Here is a 24738-nt window from a genome sequence, read left to right on the forward strand (position 1 = left end):
AAAACCACAAACCCTTTCAATTTTTATAAGAAATCTCTGCCAAAAAGTGTCTATAAGAGCTTCGCGACCAACGGGATCAGGTGGTCAGTCCCACTGACTTGGTTGATGCAAGTCACTGTTGCCCAAATGCGTAGGTCAATGCTCATGATGCCAGTCATTGGATTGTATGGTCCAGACTCGAATATTTACAGACCGCCGTCACAAAGCTAGAATTTGGCAGTGTGCGGCTTTAAATATGAAAAGTGAGGTGACGTCATACCTATTGTCGGCAATACTGAAGTCACAATAAAGGTTTTGGAGATAAATAAAGTCTTCTGCTGTTGTATTTGACTTTTTTACATCCATTCTTGGATTCTTGGATCGTTGTTTCCTTTCTTCACCCTCAGAAATGGACCCCATTGGTGGGCTTTAACGTCGCGTTCAAGATTGTATTTGTATAGCGACCTATAATACATGCACGTATGTGTATGTGTGTGTGTGTCCGGACTAATGCCGATTTTATAGTGCTAGCCCACTGAGATACCATGCCGCATTTTCACATGAATGCCCCACTTAGACACAGTATACTGACTCTGTGTGGAATATCTGGTACAGCCACAGTAACATGAAATACCATCTTTTAACGTCTTTTGGTATGACGCGTCCTGGGATCGAGCCCCGGACCTTCCGCTCTCCGGACGGACGCTTTTCCACTTGACAACGGAGGCGGTCCCTGGGGTAACAGTATCAACTGAACGTGAAATCCAGTGATATATACGTTCAGTATGCATTATGCTTAAAAATACACAAGTTAAATACATGTACCTGCTCTAGCTATTATGTTCACTTTTGTAAACTGTTGGAGGTCAGATTGCGTTTCTCGTTGATGTTGAGTGTTTACCTCAGTCACGTTTGATTTTCCGCCCATGTTATGAGCAGTGTTGATAACAACCCCAAATCGCTCAATGAAAATAATGTTGTTCCTTCCCTTTCGACGATTTTTGCCATGTGCGTGACCGGCTTGTTCCGGAGTTACCCGAGTGAGCACGAAAAGACTTTTCTTGGTTCAATCAAGTGCACGCGAGTCATTGCAGTAACTGGGCTCCGTCTCTACATGTTTTAACAACGCAAATGAAGCCGCGAACCAGCTTAGAATGGTCCATGGCTGCAAATACAAACTTCCTGTTGGTGGCTTCCTGTAGCGAACTCATGCGCGAAGGTTCGAGAATTTTGTACAATAACCAACGAATATAAAACCGAAAGTACAGCTGTTTTTAGCCACAACGCACGTCCTTCTGGGTTAGAGGAGTTGTATCCATTAATACACAAAATACACAGCAAGATTCCTACTGAATCTCTGACCCGCTGACGCTGTTCAGAAAGTCCCCGTCTTCGCTTGCCTAGAGAATCAATTATCGTGACGAGTTGAGACCGACTCGGATTTACACACGTAAGTGGGCGATCTGTCTGAGATTCTTTGTGACTCCCGTGACTACAAATATTTTATTTATTTGATATCGATTTGAAGTGTTTTACTAGTAATTTTATTCTCACTTAAAATGTGAAAAAAAAACTAGCCTGAACAATGTCGGGCGTATTGCGAAATATGGCAGTGGTCGAGGATGAAACCATAACATGTATTGTCCATTCTGTATACGCCTAGAGTATAGGAATACTTCTGGTGAACAGACTGACTGGAATACATCAGAATTTGCCAGTGAGTTAATTTATGACACATATTTATAGCTCAAACACCAACAGATCTTTCATTCCCTGCTTGAGAATACTCTTCATTCTACCCATGTGTTGTTTCTTAAAATAGCCCAAATAGGTGTATACAAAGAAGGCCATGTAGGCAAGGTAGGTCAGTGGTTTTCAGTCAACATTAACTACTATGAAGCCTCCATGTGGAAACCTCCCATCCTGAGAATCACTGTTTTCTACTTCTAGACTTACATGTACACAGAGGGACTCAATAACCATGATTCGTTAATTTGGAACTTTGTTAATCTTGCCAATTTATTATTAACAGGGTCTCACTGCTACTTGAAGAAATCTTTCAACAGGTCTACAGCCTGTATAATTTTATGTATGTATTATAGCAGTGCTCAAACTTCCTAAATCCTTAACGTGTAAGATTATGAGAAAGGGCCATTGGTTTTCAAACTTAATTTCAAACACTTTAAAAATGAGTGTGTAGTGTAGGTGTGTGTATACATCCCCAGTGTACAAGTTGGCGATAACTCACAGATTTGCCAGGTACAAAATACTGCATTCTGTGCATGTAAAATGAAATTTAAATTGAGTCCTATAGATGCCCCAGAATGTATTGTTTGAATTATTCTTAGTGATTCAGATTATCTTCGTCCAATGTCTACACTTTAATCACAAAGTATCTTTTGAAACCAGAAAATCCCCATTTATTGTCAATGTAAAACGGGCCGCGTGTGGATCCTGGGTTAGAATATGTCCCCAGCTACCTGTGCTGGTTATAAGAGGTGATTAGTCTAAAATTAGTGATAAAAAAAGTGACAATAACGTCTAAAATATAGAGAGAATTAAATTATGTCCTCCTCGAGTCTTTGTCATAGACATGCTCACCACTCCTATAAATAGAATGATGTGTTGATGTCACCAGGATGTCTAGAGTCCAGTTAACACATAAACATGTCTGAAAATAGTTCGACGTAATAAGCGTTCACGACGATAATTTGCTAATATATTGGCTTGTGAACAATCCCAATTAGCACCCCTTTCGATTGATCAATGTACACAAGACTTATTATTCACATATAATATGCACTCGTGTGTTATGTGCACCCTTAATTATGGGCAATTAAATTCTGATGTAATGTATCTATAGTACATAAACATTTCAGGCTGTCAGCATAAACCACGAAAATCATCTTTCAACTTTGTTTTTTTCACCGAAATAATATTCTAATAAGAGCCCCCTATTTGTAATTTGAGAGCGCCCTGGGCGCTTATTATGGCTTATTATGGCTTATTATGTCGAATACGATATTAAGAAGCAGAACATCATACTCTGTGGAGTAATTACATGTAGCAATTGGAGTTGCCCTCTAAATTTGTGCTAAAACATTGACATCATTAAATTGATAATTTATCAACAGTGAATGATGACTAGGGTTGTTACAATTCACTCGCGTATTCGGTTAATCGATCTGTATCCATTCATGAATTGAATTCATTATTCGTGGTCACTAGAATCGAATATTTACAAATATGCAATCATGTTCTTTTACATACCCTGTACCTAAAAATATTCATAAAAACTTATTACATGCATAGATTTCTTTAAAGACAACACTCATGTATTTTGTTTGACAGTATTGTGGTCACTGTTCGTTGTCGTATTTGAGCAGATACAAGTACCTGGATAAGTGCAGTATGTGGGTGTATTATATATTAATAATTAACCAACCATGTCAAATAATTTAAGTTGTTGTTTTTCACTGAAACAAAAAACAAAAACAAAAAACCCAAAAGAGCAATCCCCATTGTGAATGATAACAAATGAGTACATACTCAAAGGCTGTCAGGAGCACTGGTGTGGTGACTTGGAGCGTGTTTTGTCACATGTAAAACCGGTTTGGAATAGGGAAAAACTTGTAAGACCATTTTAGTAGCAAGTTAGGAAACATGTTTCAGGTGGAATTGCTCACTGTTTTCAGTGATGTTGATGTTCAGTGATATGTTTTCAGATTTGTATCCTGAAATAAGTTCATTGATTGCAGTGTTTGAAATTAAGCATGAAAGTCAACTGGCCCTTGCCTTAACCATGTTAACCCTATTGGAAAATGTTACAGATTTAGGGGACCCCTTGATTTATCATGTTTATAGGAGAAGGTCTCAAGGACCTCTGGGCACCTTATTTTCAAACGTGCTAGGAACAAGCATCAGACATTCAAGGGCCTCACCTTATCCGCACGGTGATCTAACTGGGGATGATTTTTAATATATGCACTGGTCCAGGGATTTTCAGCAGTGTTCAAAACAACAACCTCTATACAATAATATCTGGAAGGCCTGTGTCTTAGGCATCATGAACAAATATATTAAATTAATAAGTAAATAAATAATAAGTGAGTGAGTGAATGAATAAAAAAAGGAATAAATCCACTGATGCCAAGCGCCAGACAGGGTAACAAGTACTAACAACAGGTGAGGTACCACAGCATTAGAAATTGGCACAAGTCCTGTAGTCCTTGCCATACTGCCCAATAGTTAAGGTATCATAAGGACTACTAGAAATGTGCTACTTTTAAGGATTTTACTATATGTTATCATTATAAGGACTAGTGGATTGAAACTGTTTGTTTTTTCTACCAATGTACCATCTTTTGATGAACCTACAAGTGAGGGACTGATTGAGTGAGAAGAGTTTGACACCTCGTTGGTCTGAGTCGTACCATCCTGCTGGGATATCATGCAGGAAGCCGAGGTACTGTAAGTCCCCATGATCCCCAGCGAGGTGGCCTAGCTTTGGTTGCTGGTGGCCTATAGCCCTTGTTTTAAACAATATCATATTGTTATGCTCAAATATGTTTCACAAATTGTTTTTAAATATGGTATGCATGAATTGATTTTAAATATTCCTTTGCTTAAATGACTCAATTGTTAACATATTAAACTTGCTCGTTGTTTTTGGCTGGAATAATGCCGATGCGATGTTAAATTTTAACCCACTCACTATTTTTTTGGATCAAGAAATATCCAGATTAGCAAATGCTTGTAGATAGATTTAGACATCAACAGAAGCGTCTTGTAGGCAGTGTTTCCAGACTAACAGGGTCTGGACTATTAAGGCATCACTGTATTTCAGAATCTATGGTTTGGGTGGTGTGGTGGCTTCGTGAGTGGTGTGGTGGCTTCGTGGGTGGTGTGGTGGCTTCGTGGGTGGTATGGTGGCTTCGTAGGTGGTGTGGTGGCTAAGTATGAGTAAATGGGTTGCTTTGATTGTGAGACACTACCTGATAAACATCCGAATGTTGTATACTTATAGGACCTGTGGAGATCCGGGGTAGAACAGGTCTTCAGCAACCCATGCTTGCTGTAAGAGGCGACTATGCTTGTCGTAAGAGGCGACTAATGGGATTGGCTGGTCAGACTCGCTGACTTGGTTGATGCATGTCATCGTATTCCATTTGCATGGATCGATGCTGATGATGTCAATCACTGGATTGTCTGGACCAGACTCAATTATTTACAGACAGCCATCTTATAGCTGGAATATTGCTGAGTGTGGGGTTAAACAACAAACAAACAAATATTATACTTATAGTCCCAGTTGCACTGTTAATATAAGTTTCTGGTGCCTGGAAGCACAGAAATCACATTTTAAACAAAAATAGGTCAATGGAAAGTAAACATGTAAAAGGACAAATAGCATAAGTAACAACTACCAGTAATATGTATATCTTGTTGGTAAAACACAGAAGGGCACTTTAAGGCATGATTATGACAGCCACCTGGCATACTTAAAAGATGTATTTCTGACCCTATTACCATGGTAACTAGAAATGTCAACTCATGCAAGTGTGACATCTGTTGTGACAATGTATTTTATCCTACATGGACGGTGATATTGATTCGATAAATCCATACGATAAACTTATGTCCTGCTCGCTACACATGCGAAGGAGGTCACCTAACAGGAACTACTTTCAAGTCTGTAGTGTGATGGTGCTTCACACCTTCTTCCTCCATATACTCTTGACTAATGCTCCCCATATTCTTAGATTGGACTTTTCCCCTGTGTCACCGTGTTTCCGTAGATTACATGGCCGCAACTGTCTGGCACTATTGGACAAATTGGGCAGATCACTAGAACACTTTTCATGCACGGTTTCTAGGGTTTCTCCAGAGGGTGAAATTACACCTAAAGTACTCACGGAAATGAAAAAAACCTGTTTTTTCGATTTCAGATTGTAAATAAATGCAGTTATATACAAAATATATAAATATTCAAACAACTCAATTAGTACTTATTCGGCCTTGGCACAAATACAGCGTATCAAAGGTTTTTATGTCTTTTTACATGTAAAAGTGTGTAAAAATATGAACAAAACAGAATATTGTTAAACTGAGCATAACCAGGTGTTAGTAGATCAAGGTGAATGTTCATGACCTATGACACCTTGACGACAGGTGAAAACAGGTGCGAACAGGTGCTTGAAACCCACGTGCATGGGATTTGTCAGTGGTTAGTGATTTGTGAGTGGCATGTGGGATAGTGAATCATCGACAAAATATCGGAACGTAAAAGTAACATATTCCCTTCTCAAACAACATGTCATTATTATTATGTACATAAACATAGCTGTTATTTTTATTGTTGTTTTGATAACTTTTTTCCATACTAGTTTGCATAATGCCTATAGCCTGTTTCTGCCATGTCAATTTGGACTTTGTTTTATTTTTGAATGTTGAAAGTGCCTACAACACTGTACAAATGACCTCCTGTAAAGTACGTTTTGTAGTGAGCACTGAGATAAAACTAGCAAATCCAGACTAGTACTTTTCCAGTTGTTTTGTTATTTCGTATTTACATCTACGTAATGCTTTGTGTCGGTTATTAAATCCAGCAAAACAGGTTTTTTTCATTTCCATGAGTATATGTCAGACTGACATTATATGACTTGTAGCACGGGTTGGGAGCGATACCTTTGATCTTACCCGTGCTGTATCATGGTAGTAAGAGCACGGTTTGTTAAAGATCATTACCATTGGCTGGTGCCAAGATCAGCAAGCCCCGCCTACTAGCTTCAGAAATTTCAAACTTACAATGTTTCTTTAGTGTTGTACACAGTGTTCAAGGGTAATAACGTAAATAAACAACAAAAAACAATAGAAATGTTTATAAATTAAACAAAAGATTACAATGTAACTGTCAAACATAAAAACAACTGGACACAGAACGCATTTTGTTAAATTCGGAAAATTAATAGTTGACATTTCTAATGTGCCTTTGAAAATTCCAAAGTTTACACTTGATTTAACAATTATATTAAGAGTTAAACATTAACGTTAAAAGTTAACATCATATTATACGTCACTAAATATTACACAAACTCGCACAATTTTGGAATGACCGTCGCAACCCGTGCTACAAGTCACTTGCAACACCCCACCTACTCGTTGTTTGGGCAGTAAGAGCACGGTTCGGCTTGGCATTTGATTGACAGACAAAAGAATTACCTCGGGGCTCCGCCCCTCGGTCCTTTTGTCTGTCAATCAAATGCCAAGCCAAACCGTGCTCTTACTGCCCAAACAACTCGTCTTGGTGTGTTGTAACTATAACAAAGAGGTTATTACCCTTGTATCCATATTGTTATTATCATATATTAGGAATATGTGTTTAGCTCGCCAGAGCATCCTTCTTTGGTCTAAATAGTAACCATTTTGGTTGCCATAAAATCTGTGATATGTGACTTAATTTAATCAACTGCTCGCCACTACGGCTGGATAATAACTGGCGACAGTATCTACTTATAGTGCACCACCGAGCAAAGTGTGCACCCCATCTACATTTGCCGGCGTGTCGAGGGGATGCAGTATTTGGAGAGAGAAAAAGAATTTAGACTTCACCACGTTCACACAGTGAAACATATACTAACATATGTCCTATCTCAGACTCTAGTCAAGCTGGAGGATGGGTAGCCTAGTGGTTAAAGCGTTCGCCTGCCCCGCGAAGACCCCGGTTTGATTCCCAACATGGGTACAATGTGTGAAGCCGATTTGTGTTGTCCCCACTGTGATATTGCTGGAATATTGCTAAAAGCAACATAAAACCATACTCACTCACTCACTCTCAGTCTAGCTCCTTGCACAAAAAAGATGTTGGCTCTGAAAAATGCAGGTTTGGCACATGAAGTCATTGTTCAATTTTTATTCCCAACTAATGACACTGCTAATAATCTCTGTTTGTATTTTGATTTAGTCCAAATGCAACTGTTGTGCTTAATAAAGAAGTAATTAGGCCTAACAGACCTGAGCTTTGCATCAAGCTCCTCACCAGACAGCTTAACAACTGAGACAAAGGGCCAGGTTGACATCTATTGTGTTAACTAATAGGAATTAATCAGCTCTGAGGTTCATTAAGCTAACAAATAGGTTGTAATTATGTTGCCATGGTAACGAAAGTATCAATAGCCTTAACCTCCTTATAAGTTACCTGTATGAGAAAGAATGTTGGTAGTTGTCAAAAAGGTTTTGTAGAGTGTTGAATATGTTGAAGTTGGATTGAATCAATTCAGGGTTGTATCGCATTACTGGTAGTTGTGAGGACGGCGGTATCTGAAGTTGAGAGGGGTAAGACACTATGCTTTGATTATGTTACTAGACCCTAGCTCAGCCGCTTGACTAGCTTCTGTAAGTCAGAAATTTTACCTTGGATTTCATACCGTGTTCCCTTGGCAGGCAAGTTGTAATTATTTTTGTGGTTTTGTTCATAAAATGGGATTGTTTTTCAAAGTTATATTTTCTTAAATTCAGAGAAATTGTATCATGCATTCAATGAAATAATGTGAAAATAACTTCTTTGAGAGGCATTTAGACGTTGGAGTACTATGTAAGGATAAGATAAATGGATGAACAACTTCTCTATTACAATTAAGAGCGATGTTTCAGTGTAGGTTCTAACACCATCCAAGTGATCATCCATAAATATTATGCTTACCTCTTGTAATAATCGGCGTTACTGCCTATTCCACCATGTTTACTAGTCTTGGTGTTGGTGACATACAGTTCACTTCAGTAAAGCCATCTTGACATTAGTTAGAACTTGCATATTGTGAATTGGGAAATTCTGGAATTTGGGGAATTTTTTCATTTCATTTGCTGCAGACTTGGGCGGAGTCAAGATAAAAGCAGTCTAGATATATCCCTGTAAGTCAGGCAACATCACAGCATCTATCTGTTAGATTGACAGGTTTCTGGATGGTAACTTGAACCTCATGAATGGATCTATATGAAATTTGATTGGTGAATTGTCAAATTCAGTCCAAGAGCAGTTTCACGAACTTCCAGGGAGGATGACTTTGGAAAGAATTCTGAAGTGTGTAGTTGTTGACAGGAGAACATGGACAGTGTTGATTATCACACAAGTTAAGACTAAATTAATAATATGAGAAGGCCTATGATTCCATAGAAAAACCTTATTAGGGTGTAACCATTGATTGAACTATTGATGCATCACAGTTAAGGGTGCATGGTATTACCGATGTATTGGTAAATTGAAGTCCATTCTTTCCTCGATACGTATCACAATATAAATTTTTCATGCTCAATATATCGGATGATTTCAAATAGCGACTTGTATCATGTGTTTGCTGTCATACTGAACAGTATTGCGATGGTAGTAAACCAACTATTGCAATATCTAAAGCTTAATAATTATATTAAGCAATGTAATAGAAATGAATAAAGCCAATTTCAAAGTCGGCCACAGGCAGGTTTGAAATTGGTGTAATTTATGTTTTATTACAAATAGTTGCAATGATTGAAACTATTGATTGTTCTGTAGTCTGTTGACAACATTAACTGCAATAGTTCAATGTATCATTCCACCCCCGCCTCCGCCACATTGCAAGAATATTTGGGAGTTGGCTTAAAACTATTCAAATGACATTAAACCAGACCCTCCGTCACTTATGTTCAGAGAAAAACAAGACAAGCTATTTCTCAGATTTGTGTTATTCACTGGGATGTTTTTGTTTTGTAGGAGTCTGTGACATATTCCGGTGACAACCCACACAAGTCATCATGGTCAAGGAAACTGCATTCTACGACTTACTGGGCGTCAACCCGTCATCCACACCAGATGAGATCAAGAAGGCGTACAGGAAGTTGGCTCTCAAGTACCATCCTGATAAAAATCCCAATGAGGGAGAGAAGGTCAGTTACATCATAATTATTACGTCTTGCCGTAAAAACATCAATGTTTGTTGTAAGAGGTGGTTAAGGAGATCGAGTTGTCAGACTCGCTGACTGGGTTGCTGCATGTTGTATCTCAACTGCGTAGATCTATGCTCATGATGTCAATCTTTGCATTGTTTGGTCGAGACTTTAAAATTTACATACCGCAGTCCTATAGCTGGAATATTGCTGAGAGCGGTGTTAAACAACAAAATAAAAATAAAAACCAGTAGAATCAAATCAAAATATGAATTTATGTACGTTATCACTTATCGCATATATACATCGTGTTGTATGATCAGATACATAAACACAATCAATATCGGTTCTGGCAAGTTGATATTCTGGTAGGGAGAGGTTGCAGGCCTGATATGTTTATTAAAAAAAACCACCTTCCCCCAAAAATGGTTTGTCCTCAGGTTTTATGCCGAAACCAATTTGTTCACTTCCCATTCTGTGTGCTCTGTTTATAATGTGTTGATGAAAAAAGGAAGAAATAATATCTTTAAATACTGACTAACAAAATATTCTGTGCCACCTGGGCCTGAAATGTTATTGTCGACATACATCAATCAAACTGTCCATAAATCAGGGCACCCCATCTCCAAATTTGGTGGTATTGCCAGTTGGTCATAGTGAAGCTCTTGCTCTGTTGTCAATATCAATATGGCTGTGATATTGCTGACGCGATGTATAATTATAACTCACTCACTCACTCACTCCTCTGTTATCATCTGATATATACTATCATACACTCAATGGAATGCTGTCTGTGTACAGTTCAAGGCGATCAGCATGGCGTACGAAGTGTTGTCCGACCCAAAGAAGAGGCAGATTTACGACCAAGGAGGGGAGGATGCTATCAAGGGGGGAGGGTCGTCAGGAGAGGGTTTCCATTCCCCCATGGACATTTTTGACATGTTCTTCCATGGAGGAGGGCGGAGGCAAAGGGGGCCTGTGAAGGGCAAGGACATTGTGCACAAGGTCAAGGTTACTCTGGAGGAAATGTACAATGGTGCAACACGGAAACTGGCTTTGCAGAAAAATGTTATTTGCGGAAACTGTGAAGGTATGGTATTGTATGTTTAAAACAAGAGTGGTTCGATACAACTGAAGTAGTGTTCAACCAAACTTCTCTCATGAAGTATTATACATATTGCCAGAGTGTATCTAGGTCTATTCACAGAGCTCAGTTCTAAATATAGGCTTGACTCGGAAAGTAAATTTGCTCGTAATTGTGTTTCGGATATTAGCTCCGTTGTACACATGCTGAAAAAGCTTCATTGGCTTGTTACGCGTGCTGTTTTTATACATTTGAGTTTTACATTTAATGCTTGCGTTTCTGTACGCAAGTTAATTGAAAGTAATTGGGTTTTGAATAGTTTTGGGGGGTATTTTACGGAAACACACTGCATATCTGTAGCTCTGTATTCAGACAGAGGCCAACACATTAAGAATTGATCTTCACCAACCCATGCTTGTCATAAGAGGTGACTAAGGATCAGGTGGTCAGGCTCGCTGACTTGGTGCAAGCCCCAATTGTGTGGACCCCATTGTATCCCCATTGGGTGGATTGATGCCTATTCATGTACCTGGAATATAGACAAAAAAACAGGCCCCGTGATTGTTGTATATGTCAGTAAAAATTCCCAAATTGGAAATGAGAGATTTGCCAAGTCATGTTAGCATGGTTAGTGTAGGCACAAGTAATGTGCAAGGCTTGGTGACTGAGTGTGCTGTCAATTAGGTGCCTCAATCTGACAGTGTGGGTTTGAATCCCGGATGGGACACAACCCAAAAGAATACTAGAATTAGTACTTTACTTGGAAAGTGTTTTCCCAAGTATGAAATAAAGGAATTGAGTATTCAGGAATAAATTATGTGATTGCTTTGCAGTGATGACTTGCATTCACTGACAGCCGCGACAACAGGGCTAACATACAAGAAGATGCTTTCATGTTTAGTTATGCATTGAATGTGATATTAAAATGTCTCTGAATTTAAGAAAATAAGGGATATAAACAACATTGTTTTTTGCCCCAATTAGTCTGCATATACTTGTTAAATATACCATGTCGCATACCATATTCCACGTAATAAGCGCCCCGCTCTAATAAGCGCCCACAGTGTTATTTGTGAATATATAGGGATATCAACAATCCCAATTAGCACCCCTTCTGATTGATCAATGTACAAAAGACTTATTTATTTGCGTATAATACGCACTCGTGTGTTATATGCACCCTTACTTATAGGCAATTAAATTCTGGAAAATGTATCTGTCATATATAAACATTTCAGGCTGTCACATAAACCATGTAATTTATCTTTCAACTCTGTATTGGTTGGTATTAAGTTTTTCTTTGTGGACCACTGCTAAATTGAAATGGGTGACATGTGTATGTATTTGTGGAGGATAGAAATGATACAGGAAACAAAACTGAAACTGAAACAAGCAATTACCATGACTACTACAGAAGTAGGGAGATGCACATGTTCTTTGTTGATGTTCAGGAACTATTTGTGTGCCGACTTTGCTCTTCCTTGACCGAGTATGAGAGGTCTGATGGGCCATTAATTAGGTCATGTGTTTTTGAAACAGTGTGAAAATATTGCCTCCAGAAAGTATGCATATGTCATTGTAGAGCTTTGTTAGAATTACAATCATGTTGCTCACCACAATAGGTCGAGTGGTTAGTCTCTGTGACTTGTTGATTTCTTGATAATGTACCCTTTTGGGTCTGGGATGTTGCTCATACTGTCAACCACTGGTTTGCCTGGCCCTTGATGACCGTGGTCTTGTGGTAGAGCGACCGCCTTGTGCCTGAGTGGGGTATTCATGTTAAACTGCGGCATGGTATCTCAGTGAGCTAGCACTATAAATTGTCATGCGCACGCACGCACACACACACACATTGCTATATAAGTGCAATAATCTTGGACGCGACGCTAAACCCAATTTCACCTTACCTCTGGCATATGATGACATGAGGCTTTTTTCATGATATCAATCACTAGTTATCCTGTTACTAATTGCATTTACAGGCTGCTCTGATATAGCTTGTTGAAGACCACTCTCACTGAACCACTATTTTTTTAACATATGTGATGGATCTTTCTATTCTTATGCCATGCTTACCGTAAAAGGTGACTATGCTTGTCATAAGAGGCGACTAACAGGAATCGGCTGGACAGACTCGCTGACTTGGTTGATGCATGTCATCGTATCCCAATTGCTTGGATTGATGCTCATGATATTAATCATTGGATTGTCTGATCCAGACTCGTTTCTTTACAGACCGCCGTCATATAGCTGGAATATTGCTAAGTGTGGCGTTAAACAACAAACCAACCCACCATCCTTATGCCATAATGAAAGAAGCCGTTTATTTCAGGCAACCTATCTCACTCTGCCAAATAGCTGTCCATCTGTAAGCCTATAATACTCGAAATGCAAAAAAAACCCCACAAAATGAAAACACTACCTACCTAACAACTGGAAGGCAGTCAAGTAGCCAAATGTTGATGTGTTCGTTTGTCACACCTAAGAGCTGGATTTGATTCCTCCATATGGGTACACTATGTGAAGCCCATTTGTCGTATCCCCTACTGTGATATTGGTGGAATATTACCATAGTGGCATAAAACAATACTCACACAATTAGTTTGCATTGTGCTAAATAGGCCTATTTCTATTGAATGCTGTCCTGTGTTTGGTCAGGTCGCGGTGGAGCAGTGGGGGCTGTGATCACCTGCAGCAGGTGCGATGGTTCGGGCATGATGATCCAGGTGCACCGACTCGCACCCGGCATGGTGCAGCAGGTGCAGTCTCGGTGCTCCGAGTGTCGAGGTCAAGGGGAGATCATCAACCCCAAGCTGCGATGTAAGACGTGCATGGGCAACAAGGTGATGAAGGAGAGGAAGATACTAGAAGTCCATATAGACAAAGGCAAGTACAGATCATGTTGGAGATTTACTGGGAGGGTTGAAAGGTCTGTCATTGATCCCCACAGTGTTGTGTAGTTGATGTCCCCTTTGTGTTCTGTTGGTAACGTCCCCTTTGTGTTCTGTAGGTAACATCCCCTTTGTGTTCTGTAGGTAACGTCCCATTTGTGTTCTGTAGGTAACGTCCCATTTGTGTTCTGTTGGTAACGTCCCCTTTGTGATCTGTAGGTAACGTTCCCAAGGTGTTCTGTAGGTAACGTCCCCTTTGTGTTCTGTTGGTAACATCCTCTTTGTGATCAGTAGGTGACGTCCCCTTTGTGATCTGTAGGTAACGTCCCCTTTGTGTTCTGTAGGTAACGTCCCCTTTGTGTTCTGTAGGTAACGTCCCCTTTGTGTTCTGTAGGTGACATCCCCTTTGTGTTCTGTAGGTAACGTCCCCTTTGTGTTCTGTTGGTAACATCCTCTTTGTGATCAGTAGGTGACGTCCCCTTTGTGATCTGTAGGTAACGTCCCCTTTGTGTTCTGTAGGTAACGTCCCCTTTGTGATCTGTAGGTAATGTCCCCTTTGTGTTCTGTAGGTAACGTCCCCTTTGTGTTCTGTAGGTAACGTCCCCTTTGTGTTCTGTAGGTAACGTCCCCTTTGTGTTCTGTAGGTGACGTCCCCTTTGTGTTCTGTAGGTAACGTCCCCTTTGTGTTCTGTAGGTGACGTCCCCTTTGTGTTCTGTAGGTGACGTCCCCCAGGTGTTCTGTAGGTAACATGCCCTTTGCGTTCTGTAGGTAACATGCCCTTTGTGTTCTGTAGGTATGAAGGACCAGCAGCAGATTCGATTCACAGCGGAGGGGGACCAAGAACCAGGCCTGGAACCTGGTGACATCATCATCGTCCTGGACCAGAAACCACACAACACCTTCGAGCGACATGGCAGTGACCTCGTAATGAAGATGAATTTAGAACTGGTAGATGCCTTGTGTGGGTTTGTCCGCCCTGTTGAAACACTGGACAATCGAGTTCTCAAGGTCACAAGTCATCCAGGTGAGTCATACATACTCCACACCCAGAGACTTGGAGTCTGGAAGATATTTATGATACGGAAAGAAAACCCAATCTAGATACGTATACAAAAGCAGGACTTGCCCGCTCTAGCTAGCTCTATTCCACATGAAATCAGCACCAGGAAAATTATTTGTTTTAATTTTAGAGGAGAGAAGAGTATTGTGTAATGTAAGATTTTATAGACTAAATGTTTGTCTACCAGAGACTTTACAAAATGTTTCGGGGGCCCAATCTTTTGGATTCAAGTCTAAATAGGCTCTGTGTGCTTATTTCTTGTCAAGTAGTGGCCTAAATTGGGAAAGAAGTGGCCGGGCTGTGACTTCGCACTATTTACTCTCACAAACGTTTTCTTTCAAATTTTAATCAAAAGTAATATGTAACGGGTAATATCAATGTTCATTTTGCCTTGTCAGATAACATATGTTTCAAAGTTGACATGTAAAAATGAAATTTATCAAGTAGACATAAAATCTTGTTTTCTCAAACAAATAAATTCCATCCACTCTCATTTATTTCATAATTATGTAGATTATAAGCCAAACCAACCTCTTTGTGGGGAGGGTTTGTTTGTTTGTTTTTCAATGCCACACTTAGCAATATTTCAGTTATATGATGGCGGTCTGTAAATAATCAAGTCTTGACCAGACATTCTTGTGATTGACATCATGGGGATCAATCTACGCAGTTGTGACATGATGACATGCATCAACCTAGTCACCCCTGACAACATGCATGGATTGCTGAAGACCAGTTCTAACCCGGATCTTCACGGGTATACTGGGAAGGTGGAGTAGCCTGTTGGTTAAGGCAGTTTCTTGTCATGCCCAAGAGGCAGGTGGACCCACAGGAGTACAATGTGTGCACGATCCTGCTCAGAATTTGTTCCCAGCAGCCTATGCCTGTCGTATGATGTGATTAGATTGCTGATGGCCCAGGTTTTATTTTTATATCGTTTATATATTTTTGATCTCTTGGAGGAGATGTGGGCATGGGTGGCCCAGTGATCTATTGTGAAGAGTTGCGTCCCATGGACACACCAGAAATCTATAATTGTGGGTTTGAATACTGGTTTGCCCCAATTATGTTTGTAGATTTGTCAGCACCATACCTTTGCTCTTCACCAAAATGGTAAACGTCTGAGACCTGCATCACTTCGGGCTTTCCGCCCTTATTAAGCTGACATGCCGTGATATAACTGGAACACTGTTAAAAGCGGTGTTAACTCCAACTGACTTAACGGAGAGGGCTAATTTTACATCCTTTCTTCCTCTTTCCAGGTGAAGTAGTGAAGCATGAGGATGTGAAGTGTATTCTCAATGAAGGCATGCCCATCTACCGGGATCCCTTCTCCAAGGGACGTCTTGTTGTACAGATGGTTGTTAATTTCCCAAAGAGCAACTTTGCATCAGAAAAACAACTAAAGGTTATCGGCAACATTCTGCCCAAACCCGATGAGGTCCTTATATCTGACGATGCAGAAGAATGTGATCTGGTGAACTTTGACCCCAATGCAGCCAAGAATTCAAGGCATCGGCAGGCCTACGAAGAAGATGACGATCACCCCGGGCAACAGCGTGTACAATGTGCTTCTCAGTAACCATGGAGATCAAGATGATTAACAGATGAACAAGTGAACTCTTATGAACACGTTACGATATCATGGATATCAGATGTATTGAATTAGATTGTCTGTTGTTTTTGGCCTATATTATAGTGTATTATATAGTCTGTGAAGACATGAAGTGGAGTGTACGTGATAAGACCAGCCTGCAAGTTGGTGACTATTTGGTGACTATTTGATTGATATTATTGGGTGTATCTCAGCTCAGAGGGAACAGGTGGGAGCAAGGAAATAGAAAAACCAAGATAAATAACCTGAAACTGATATGTTTTCTGTTGTTTAGGATATGAACAAGAATGGTTTGTGTTGTGAGAGTTGCAATAACAGGGAAAATGGAGGGTGTGGAGGGAGAAAGCAAAAAACACCAGATCAGTTCAAATGGTTTTTCATTGGTGAATGGGTTGATGTAAAAAAAGTCTTGTTTTAGCTGGATGTTTATCTGTGTCTGCCGAGAGACACACAAAAGTACAGACGTCCCAGTCATTGTAACCCAACTTGCAGGCTGAATAGAAAATATAATTTGGATTATTTCTTATTCTGACACAACACATTTCCTTTTCCCTCTGGACCTTGAACCTATATCTCAAAACTAGTGACTGTCAAGACTGTCTTGACTAAAGAAGTTGGCCCAGAATTAATATGATTAATGATGATTTTATGTGTTTTTTTAATGCTTATTCATGAGAGTCAAGGGTTCTTAAGTTGTTCCTAGATTATCATAGGGGCAATTTCAAGGACCCTGTACGTCCCTCAATTTGAGGCACAATTCATGAGTTGACGACATGCTGAGAGAGTTAACTCCCTTGCATTTGGAGCCATTGTTCGCGATACACCCTACACCCAAACCTCCCTCGGTCGAATGGGGTCCAATGCAGTATTTGAGAATCTCTGTTCTACAGTGAAACCTTGTTAATCTGGAAACCCCTCATTCCTGACAAGTTTTCGGGGTACACTATATGGTATCAAAGGAACATTACACCAAAACGATATGTGTTTACCTGTTTTTTATTTAGACGATTTCACTGGCAACGAAACTATCCAGGTTAAAAGGGTTTCAATGTATAACAGCCACAGGTAACTTTTCAGGGTGAATTGGGAGATGCTTGGCCAAGAACCTTGTATCCAAGCAGTAACCGAGAAAACACTGTGCAGTATGGATACACAATTATGACATTTTTATTGTGGATCTGACTATCTAAATGTGCCATTAAAAACGTAGAAATGTTGTTGTTTTTATCCATTCCTTCCCCCAAAAATAAGGTAGAATCAAGGTCTGTTTTGGCCCATTTTAAATGCAGTATTAAGGCGAAGGATTGATTTATCCAACTTCAATAGTACCTCGATGAGCAAGGCCTTGACCCAAGACGTAAGTTTGTACCATGTCTTTGTTCGGATGTTATTTACATCTGTGTAAAGACCTTTGGATCAATGATTTGCTCATGTTCAAAAATAAAAAGGCTACTTGAAAACCCCTAAAATCAGCCTTTTGGACACATTTGGTCCAAGCCTATACATTTTCTGTTCTTCATCTGAAAATGGCAAGTGTTGAAATGAACATCTTGTTTATTTTAATTTTTTGGTTTTATTTAAACAGATCAAATAAATTTCACAACAATTTCCAAATGCTTTGCTTGTTTCTTAAATTATGCACATCTTATGGGCCAAAACAGGTCTAATACTCCTTGTCATTTATGTCATATAACTGATTGCTATGAGGCATAACCACATCAAACATTGTCTTGTGTCGGTACCAACCCAAAGCTCAGACATGACTACTGTTAGTTGTGCTTTTTTATACGATTTTTTGCTAGCATTTTGATAATGTGATCCTGCTGGTCCACTTAGAGTAAGATTAGCAGATTGATGGCAGTTATCCTGTTCGACTTGGATATAAACTTATGTAACATAGATTAATGACAGTTGTATGTGCGTAGTTGGTTTTTGTCGTCTTGACTGGATCAGTAATAATGCTTTCTCCATGAAGATTATAGATTGGATTAAAGATTGGATTAGTCACACTTGGTGTTCAACATGAACAGGGGTTAACCCGTCAAGTTTTCCTCACGACAAAATCATCATACCTGAATTCTATTGTTAATGTGGTTACTAAACTACCGTATTCGACGTAATAAGTGCCCCGCTCTTATAAGCGCCCACTAGCGAACAATTCCCATTGCACCCCTTCTGATTGATTAATGTACACAAGACCTTTTTATTTGTGTATAATACGCACTCGTGTGTTATATGCACCCTTAATTATTGGCAATTAAATTCTGGAAAATGATATCTGTCGTATATAAACATTTCAGGCTGTCAGCATAAACCATGAAACTTACGATCTTTCAACTCTGTTTTTTCTTCACCAAAATAATGTCCTATTTTTTATTTTGAGAGCGCCCTGGGTGTTTATTACGTCGAATACCGTAAGCCTCTTCTAGGATTTTGTTATTTAGTCATAGAAGGGCCAGCAAGTACTCACGCGAACTAGCCATGACAATATTTCATTTACCCTTACTATACATGGCATACAAAAAATATCCAATATTTATTGTTTTTCTTAACAGTCTTGTATGTAGTATGTTGGTTGCCAATTTTATAAGTGTGATGATATCTTCGAGGATGTTTACTCATGTGCATGATGCAATGTCTCCATTTAGGATATTTGACCACACATATAATGTACATATTCCTTGTCCGGGGAGATACGTTTCCGTTTTGCTAAGATGGGAGTTCCTACAAAGTATCAGTTCACAGAGATAGTTTCCAAGACGTCACAAGGAAGTCCTGAACACAGAACAAGGAAACTGATATGCAGGATATTTACCAAATCACACTGTAAGTGACAGAGTGGGTTTCACGATATCAAAGATTAAAGATTTTAAATTCAAACTTTCTTCAGGATTTGTATTGCCAATTTAATGTTTAGATGCTCAGAAACATGCTGGAATAACCTTGTTCTGTGTTATGAAATCAGTATGGTTATGAATATTTAATCAACTGCGATAATAGTGTCCAACAATTCGACAATTCCTTGGTATTTTTATCTAACCTTGAGATAGCATTAGTGTATGCTACAGTCAGAATAATGTTGTATATTGTTGACATCAGTTGATATATCAATGTTCAACATTTTGACAAGTCAAAAAAACCATTTCTCCTTTCAAACAGTGCCCTTCTGAGATTCTTTTGGACGTATTGCAGGTTGCAGGTGTACTTTTATTACAAATGAAAATGATGTGGCAAAACTTGTGAACCTGTAGTTGATAATCAAAACAGAACAACAATCTAGCGGCATGTCAGGTTTATGCAGACTTCCCTGAGAGCGAAGACAGTGGTGATATGTGTCACAAGCTTGCCATGCATCACTGACTTATGCAGCATACCCCTGAATCTCCTGCAGGGCTTAAAGTGTCAAGTGTAGCTATGTGCTGTAAAAGCACTAACAGGGGCGGCCTTTCGCGGTCACGCCGAAGTCCCAGGTTCAATTTTCGACATGGGTACAATGTGTGAAGCCCATTTGTGGTGTCCCCCACTGTGATGTTGCTGAAATATTGCTTAAAGCGACGTTAAACCTCACTTACTCACTATAACACTAAGATTACTGTGAAGTTATGGAACACTATTACAACTACTCTAGCACCAGTACAAGTGTAGTGATGGATGTCAGGGTAAAACTGGCATTCTTCTATGTTGAGGTATCGGAACACCGATCTACAACAGTATCACACTGTAACTGGTGTAGGTCAGGTATAGAAATTACAGCAGTTGTAGTGCTAAGACTGTTGTAGATCTGTGTAAGTACTTTTATATGTGTTGAGCATTCATTTTTTATAACCCACGAATATTACTTGCTGAGGGAATACTCTCTTTTAATTGGTTTACAGATCTACCAACCTGTTAAAAGAACTTTTTTTCAAAAACAATTCAGAAATGCAAACTTCCATCATCACGACATAATAAAACTACTTTGTACCAACAGAAAGAGAGTTTGATGAAAGAGTAACCTTTACATAAGCCGACCCCTTTCTACAGAATCTTTTTTCTGGTCCTCAAAATTTGGCAACGGTCACATATGGTACATAAAGAATTCATATTGAACTGTCAGACAGACAAGACCAGCTTAACTGACACTGCACACACATCAACTTATGCAGATAAAATAAATCTGAAATGTTTCGATAAGAATAGGTAAACCCAAGAAAACAAATGGTTTCGCTTAGTATCTGTGCTTTACTGCTGGGATCTTGGGTTGACCTGGCTGGTTAAAACTGCTCCCATTCTCCGTGAATATATCTCATGTAGTTAGGAGTGGGTGAGTGAATTCTATAGCATCTGCTGGCCATGATAGTTATGACAAAGGCACAATCCACAGAACTAACTCACTCAAAGCCAGGGAGGACAAGGTAGAAAGGAGGTAGAAACATATTATGGAAGACATCATTGTAAATACACTCATGTCATTCTTGTGTGTTGTATATCCATAAGACCACATCACACTACGTATATCTTTCTGCTGAATGTAAAAATTCCCTTATTTAGGTAAGGGTGGTTGGTAGCCTGGTTAAGTGTTTGATTCCCAACATGCGGTCTTGTTTCGGCGCCTTTCTGGGACATTGTTGGAATATGGTAAAAGTGAGGTACAAGCCTAAGATTTGGGATCCTGATATTACTATCCTTAGACCTTATGTCACCAAAATGCTTGGCAATAATTGTAAAAAAATATTCAGGAAAAGAAAACTGAAACGTATCATCACTAGTTAAACTTATTAGTTTAGAAAAAAAATAAGGTGTAATATTGAATATGTTTTTAAACAATGTTGCTTTTAAAATTTTATCTTCCTATCTTGATTGTCAGGAAATAATCATTTTGTTGTGGTCAGAGTGGTTTTTAAGAGAGTTACATTTTCATCAGTATTTATTTATTGGAAATCTATGACATGTATGTGTTTAGAATCTACTTTAAGGTTGTCATAAATAAATAAGTAATAAAACGTTTTTGATGTTTCATTCCATTCTCACTTACTTCTTCATCAGTTTTGTTGAGTTTTGTTCAGATCATGGATTGCTGTGAGATTAGGCAACTAGCTAAGAGCAAGATCCCATTATTGGATTGGGACAATTATAAAGACAGAGACTCCACTACACCATTAGGAGACCTATAAAGAGGGCAACTGGCCAGTTGTAAAGGGCTGGTTACTTGCAGAGAGCGAGACTTTCGTACACGTTCCTTGGTTTGTCACCAATATGCCTGTCACATTGGGCATTCCTCCCGATTACTGTTTAAAGCAGCACAGACCGAACTCATCCACTTTTCTTTCATACCCTGAATCAGGAGTACAATGTATACCTCAGAAGCATTGGAGGTTAAATCAATTTTATCATCTCAAACCATTTTCCACAGGTGATATCGTTTTTTTATTTATCTGCTAGGGGGTATTGGCTACTATGAAAGTGCATCACAATACTTTGCAGACCATTGTCACATTCCTAATATCTCTGCAATTGAGCGAGTGAGTTGGGTTTGACGCCACTTTGAACAGTATTCCAGTTATATCACGGCATGTCAGCTAAATTTGGAAGGAAAGCCGGAAGTGATGCAGGTCCTTTTGGCTAAACCCACGAGCATTGGTATAGTGCTGACAAACCTTGAAACATAATCGGGGCAAGTCGGGTTTCGAATCCAACATCTGAGGTTTCTGGAGTGCCCAAGGGATCCAGTTCTGCACAGCAAATCGTGGCGCGTTAGATAACTAACACTGCAATTGAAGCTGGTTAGCTGTACTTTTGATACATGGAATCTCACCCTCACCCTCGGCACTCACATTCGTCAATAACTTTAAATGTCCTGGGAGTTGAAACTTTTATAGACCTGTGTTTATACATCTGATATCAAAAGACACTCGGGTGAGATTCTTTGTCTATTCATTCTTTAAATGCCCTGGACCCATTCGCCACCACACCTGTATTTTTCTGTTTTTGTTGTAATGAAACGACAATCAAAGGGACGTCCAATTCAGTTCATTGTTCTTTCAGGCCGCCTCTGTGGTCTAGTCGTAGAGCCTCCGTGGTCTAGTCGTAGAGCCTCCGTGGTCTAGTCGTATAGCGTAAGCCTGGTGAGCGGAAGGTTGGGGGTTCGATAAAAGTACTTGTTGTTACCCTGCCTTGCGTTCGTCATTAAGGGGCTAAAACAAGGACTGGAGTCAGTATACTGTATATCTAGTGTATATTTAGTATATCTAAGTGGGGTATTCATTTTAAACTGCCGCATGGTATCTCAGTTGGCTAGCACCATCAGCATTAGTCCGGATTAGTACAAGCAGCGACACACACAGGTGCATGCACATTCGCTTTATAAGTGCAGCAATCTTGAATGCCAAGTTAAACTATATTACCCCCTTTCCATTGTCCTTTCATGGTTGAAACAAGCGACAATGTCACCAGCATACTGGGCTGGACTTTTGCTGCCTCTTCAAGCCAACAGCAACGTGTTTGTAGCATACGGAGTTACCTCCCCTGTTTTTGTATAGGTGACAACAGATTTTCAAGCTGAAAGTTCACGAATAAATGTCTTCTGATTTGACTAAATGAATCCAGTGCTTGCTTGGAAATTGCGTCAATGTTGAACGTAGATCTATGTCGAACTATGCATTTTGATTGGTTGTTGATTTCAAGCTCTTGAGAGACAGAAATGCTGCGCTGAATTGGTGCTGAGAGAGATGGAGCTGGTGACTTCTGAAAGAAAGCTGGTGCTACGAATTGGTCAACAGTTTTTATTGTAATAGAACCAAGGTGTAATACACTGGAAAATCGAGATCACACATGAGATGAGATCACACAACAAAGAGAAAAAATATCTATGTTGACGGTGGGAAAGCTGACTAAAGCGTTCTTTCCCCGCCCGATGGTGTCGGTATGTTGTTTTAGGCCGCTCTAACCACAGAACCATGTAACTAATAATAGTAACAAAAAAAACTCGCAGACGAGGGCAAAGGCCTTCGGCCTTGTCTATGATTTTTTTTGCGACTTTTTTATTGTTATTATTAGTTACATGGTCATGTGCTCTAACCAATACTCAAGCGATTCAAGGCGGGTACAACCAGAGAACTAAACGCTTTAAGCACCTCCCTTTACTATTTCACAACTTATCCTTTCATTACATAAAGACTGAGCTTCAAACACGATCAGTATCCATGACCTTGACCTTGATCCCCGAAAAAGGAGTGAGAGAGTGAGTATGGTTTTACGCCGCTTTTAGCAATATTCCAGCAATATCACGGCGGGGGACACCAGAAATGGGCTTCACACATTGTACCCATGTCGGGAATCAAACCGAAAAAGGAAATCACCAAGAAGTGGATCAGTGAAGATTCGGGGTAGAATAGGTCTTCAGCAACCCATGCTTGCCGTAAAATGCGGCTGTGCTTGTCGTAAGAGGCGACTAGCGGGATTGGGTGGTCAGTCTCGTTGACTTGGTTGATGAATATCGTCGTGTTCCAATTGTGGATCATGATGTCAGTCACTGCATTTTCTGATCCGACACGATTATTTAGACAGCCGTCACATAGCTGCGGCGTTAAACAACAAACACACCAAGAAGACAAAATGATTTATCATAGTTGAGATGGCTTCAAAAGGCCACGTGTGTGAAATAATAATTCTTTTTCGCCACAGAAAAACAACGCTGTTATTACCGACCGATCCTAAAGTCGGCTTGAGGCTGCAGTTCATTGCATTTGTCACATGCTAAATTCGTGTCCAGATTCACAATTTAGCGTTATTTTCCATTCCGAAGTTAAAAAAAATCAAGATATTTTACATCATTGTATTCTTTGAGTACAACTGAAATTTAGGTGGGAATGTTTTGAAAATCTTAATCTTAAATAAAGTATAGCTATACATTTATTTTTTAGACTGTGGCAGAACCAGTCTCGAAAGCGTCGGTCTGAACGTAAAATTGTATCTGTCTTGCATGTTCAGCTTGTGTTGGGTATACGGCTCTCCAGTATGTATACCTGCCTTCCGAGGCGCCGCAATTCGCTGTGCAGAGTTGCGCCCCCTGGGCGTGTCAGAAACCATTCGTCACCACTCGCCCCTTTCCGTAACCTGCAAGACTCGTCCCCAATCGATGGATCTTATTTGCGAAAATACGACGTACCAAATGCGCGCATGGCTTCGGTCAAAGAATCCCTCAGGAATAAT

The 24738-nt window shown here is 39.7% G+C and overlaps 1 protein-coding gene across 2 annotated transcripts; it reads left to right on the plus strand.

Moving 5' to 3' along the window:
• The first annotated feature begins 1157 nt into the window (after nt 1–1157).
• Nucleotides 1158–17502, plus strand: LOC139461055 (dnaJ homolog subfamily A member 1-like). 2 transcript variants are annotated; one of them, XM_071242569.1, is made up of 6 exons: nt 1158–1429; nt 9725–9897; nt 10699–10987; nt 13640–13867; nt 14667–14897; nt 16196–17502. In XM_071242569.1, exons 2-6 carry the CDS (start codon nt 9766–9768, stop codon nt 16513–16515), a joined length of 1200 nt encoding a protein of 399 aa, XP_071098670.1. In that variant the 5' UTR covers nt 1158–1429; nt 9725–9765; the 3' UTR covers nt 16516–17502. The 2 variants fall into 2 exon arrangements, with proteins under 2 accessions (XP_071098670.1, XP_071098671.1); XM_071242570.1 differs by lacking the exon at nt 1158–1429 and adding an exon at nt 4199–4444.
• The last annotated feature ends 7236 nt before the right edge of the window (nt 17503–24738 follow it).

Source organism: Haliotis cracherodii, unplaced genomic scaffold (assembly GCF_022045235.1).
Source record: "Haliotis cracherodii isolate W230 unplaced genomic scaffold, xgHalCrac1.p SCAF_14, whole genome shotgun sequence".
Lineage (NCBI taxonomy): Eukaryota > Metazoa > Mollusca > Gastropoda > Lepetellida > Haliotidae > Haliotis > Haliotis cracherodii.

Excerpts from the sequence above, each read along its gene's own strand:
- LOC139461055 (XM_071242569.1), top strand. The coding sequence starts at position 9,766 with ATGGTCAAGGAAACTGCATTCTACGACTTACTGGGCGTCAACCCGTCA. Across the intron at positions 10,988-13,639 it reads TATTTGCGGAAACTGTGAAG|GTCGCGGTGGAGCAGTGGGG; the intron begins GTATGGTATTGT and ends GTGTTTGGTCAG. Across the intron at positions 14,898-16,195 it reads CAAGGTCACAAGTCATCCAG|GTGAAGTAGTGAAGCATGAG; the intron begins GTGAGTCATACA and ends TCCTCTTTCCAG.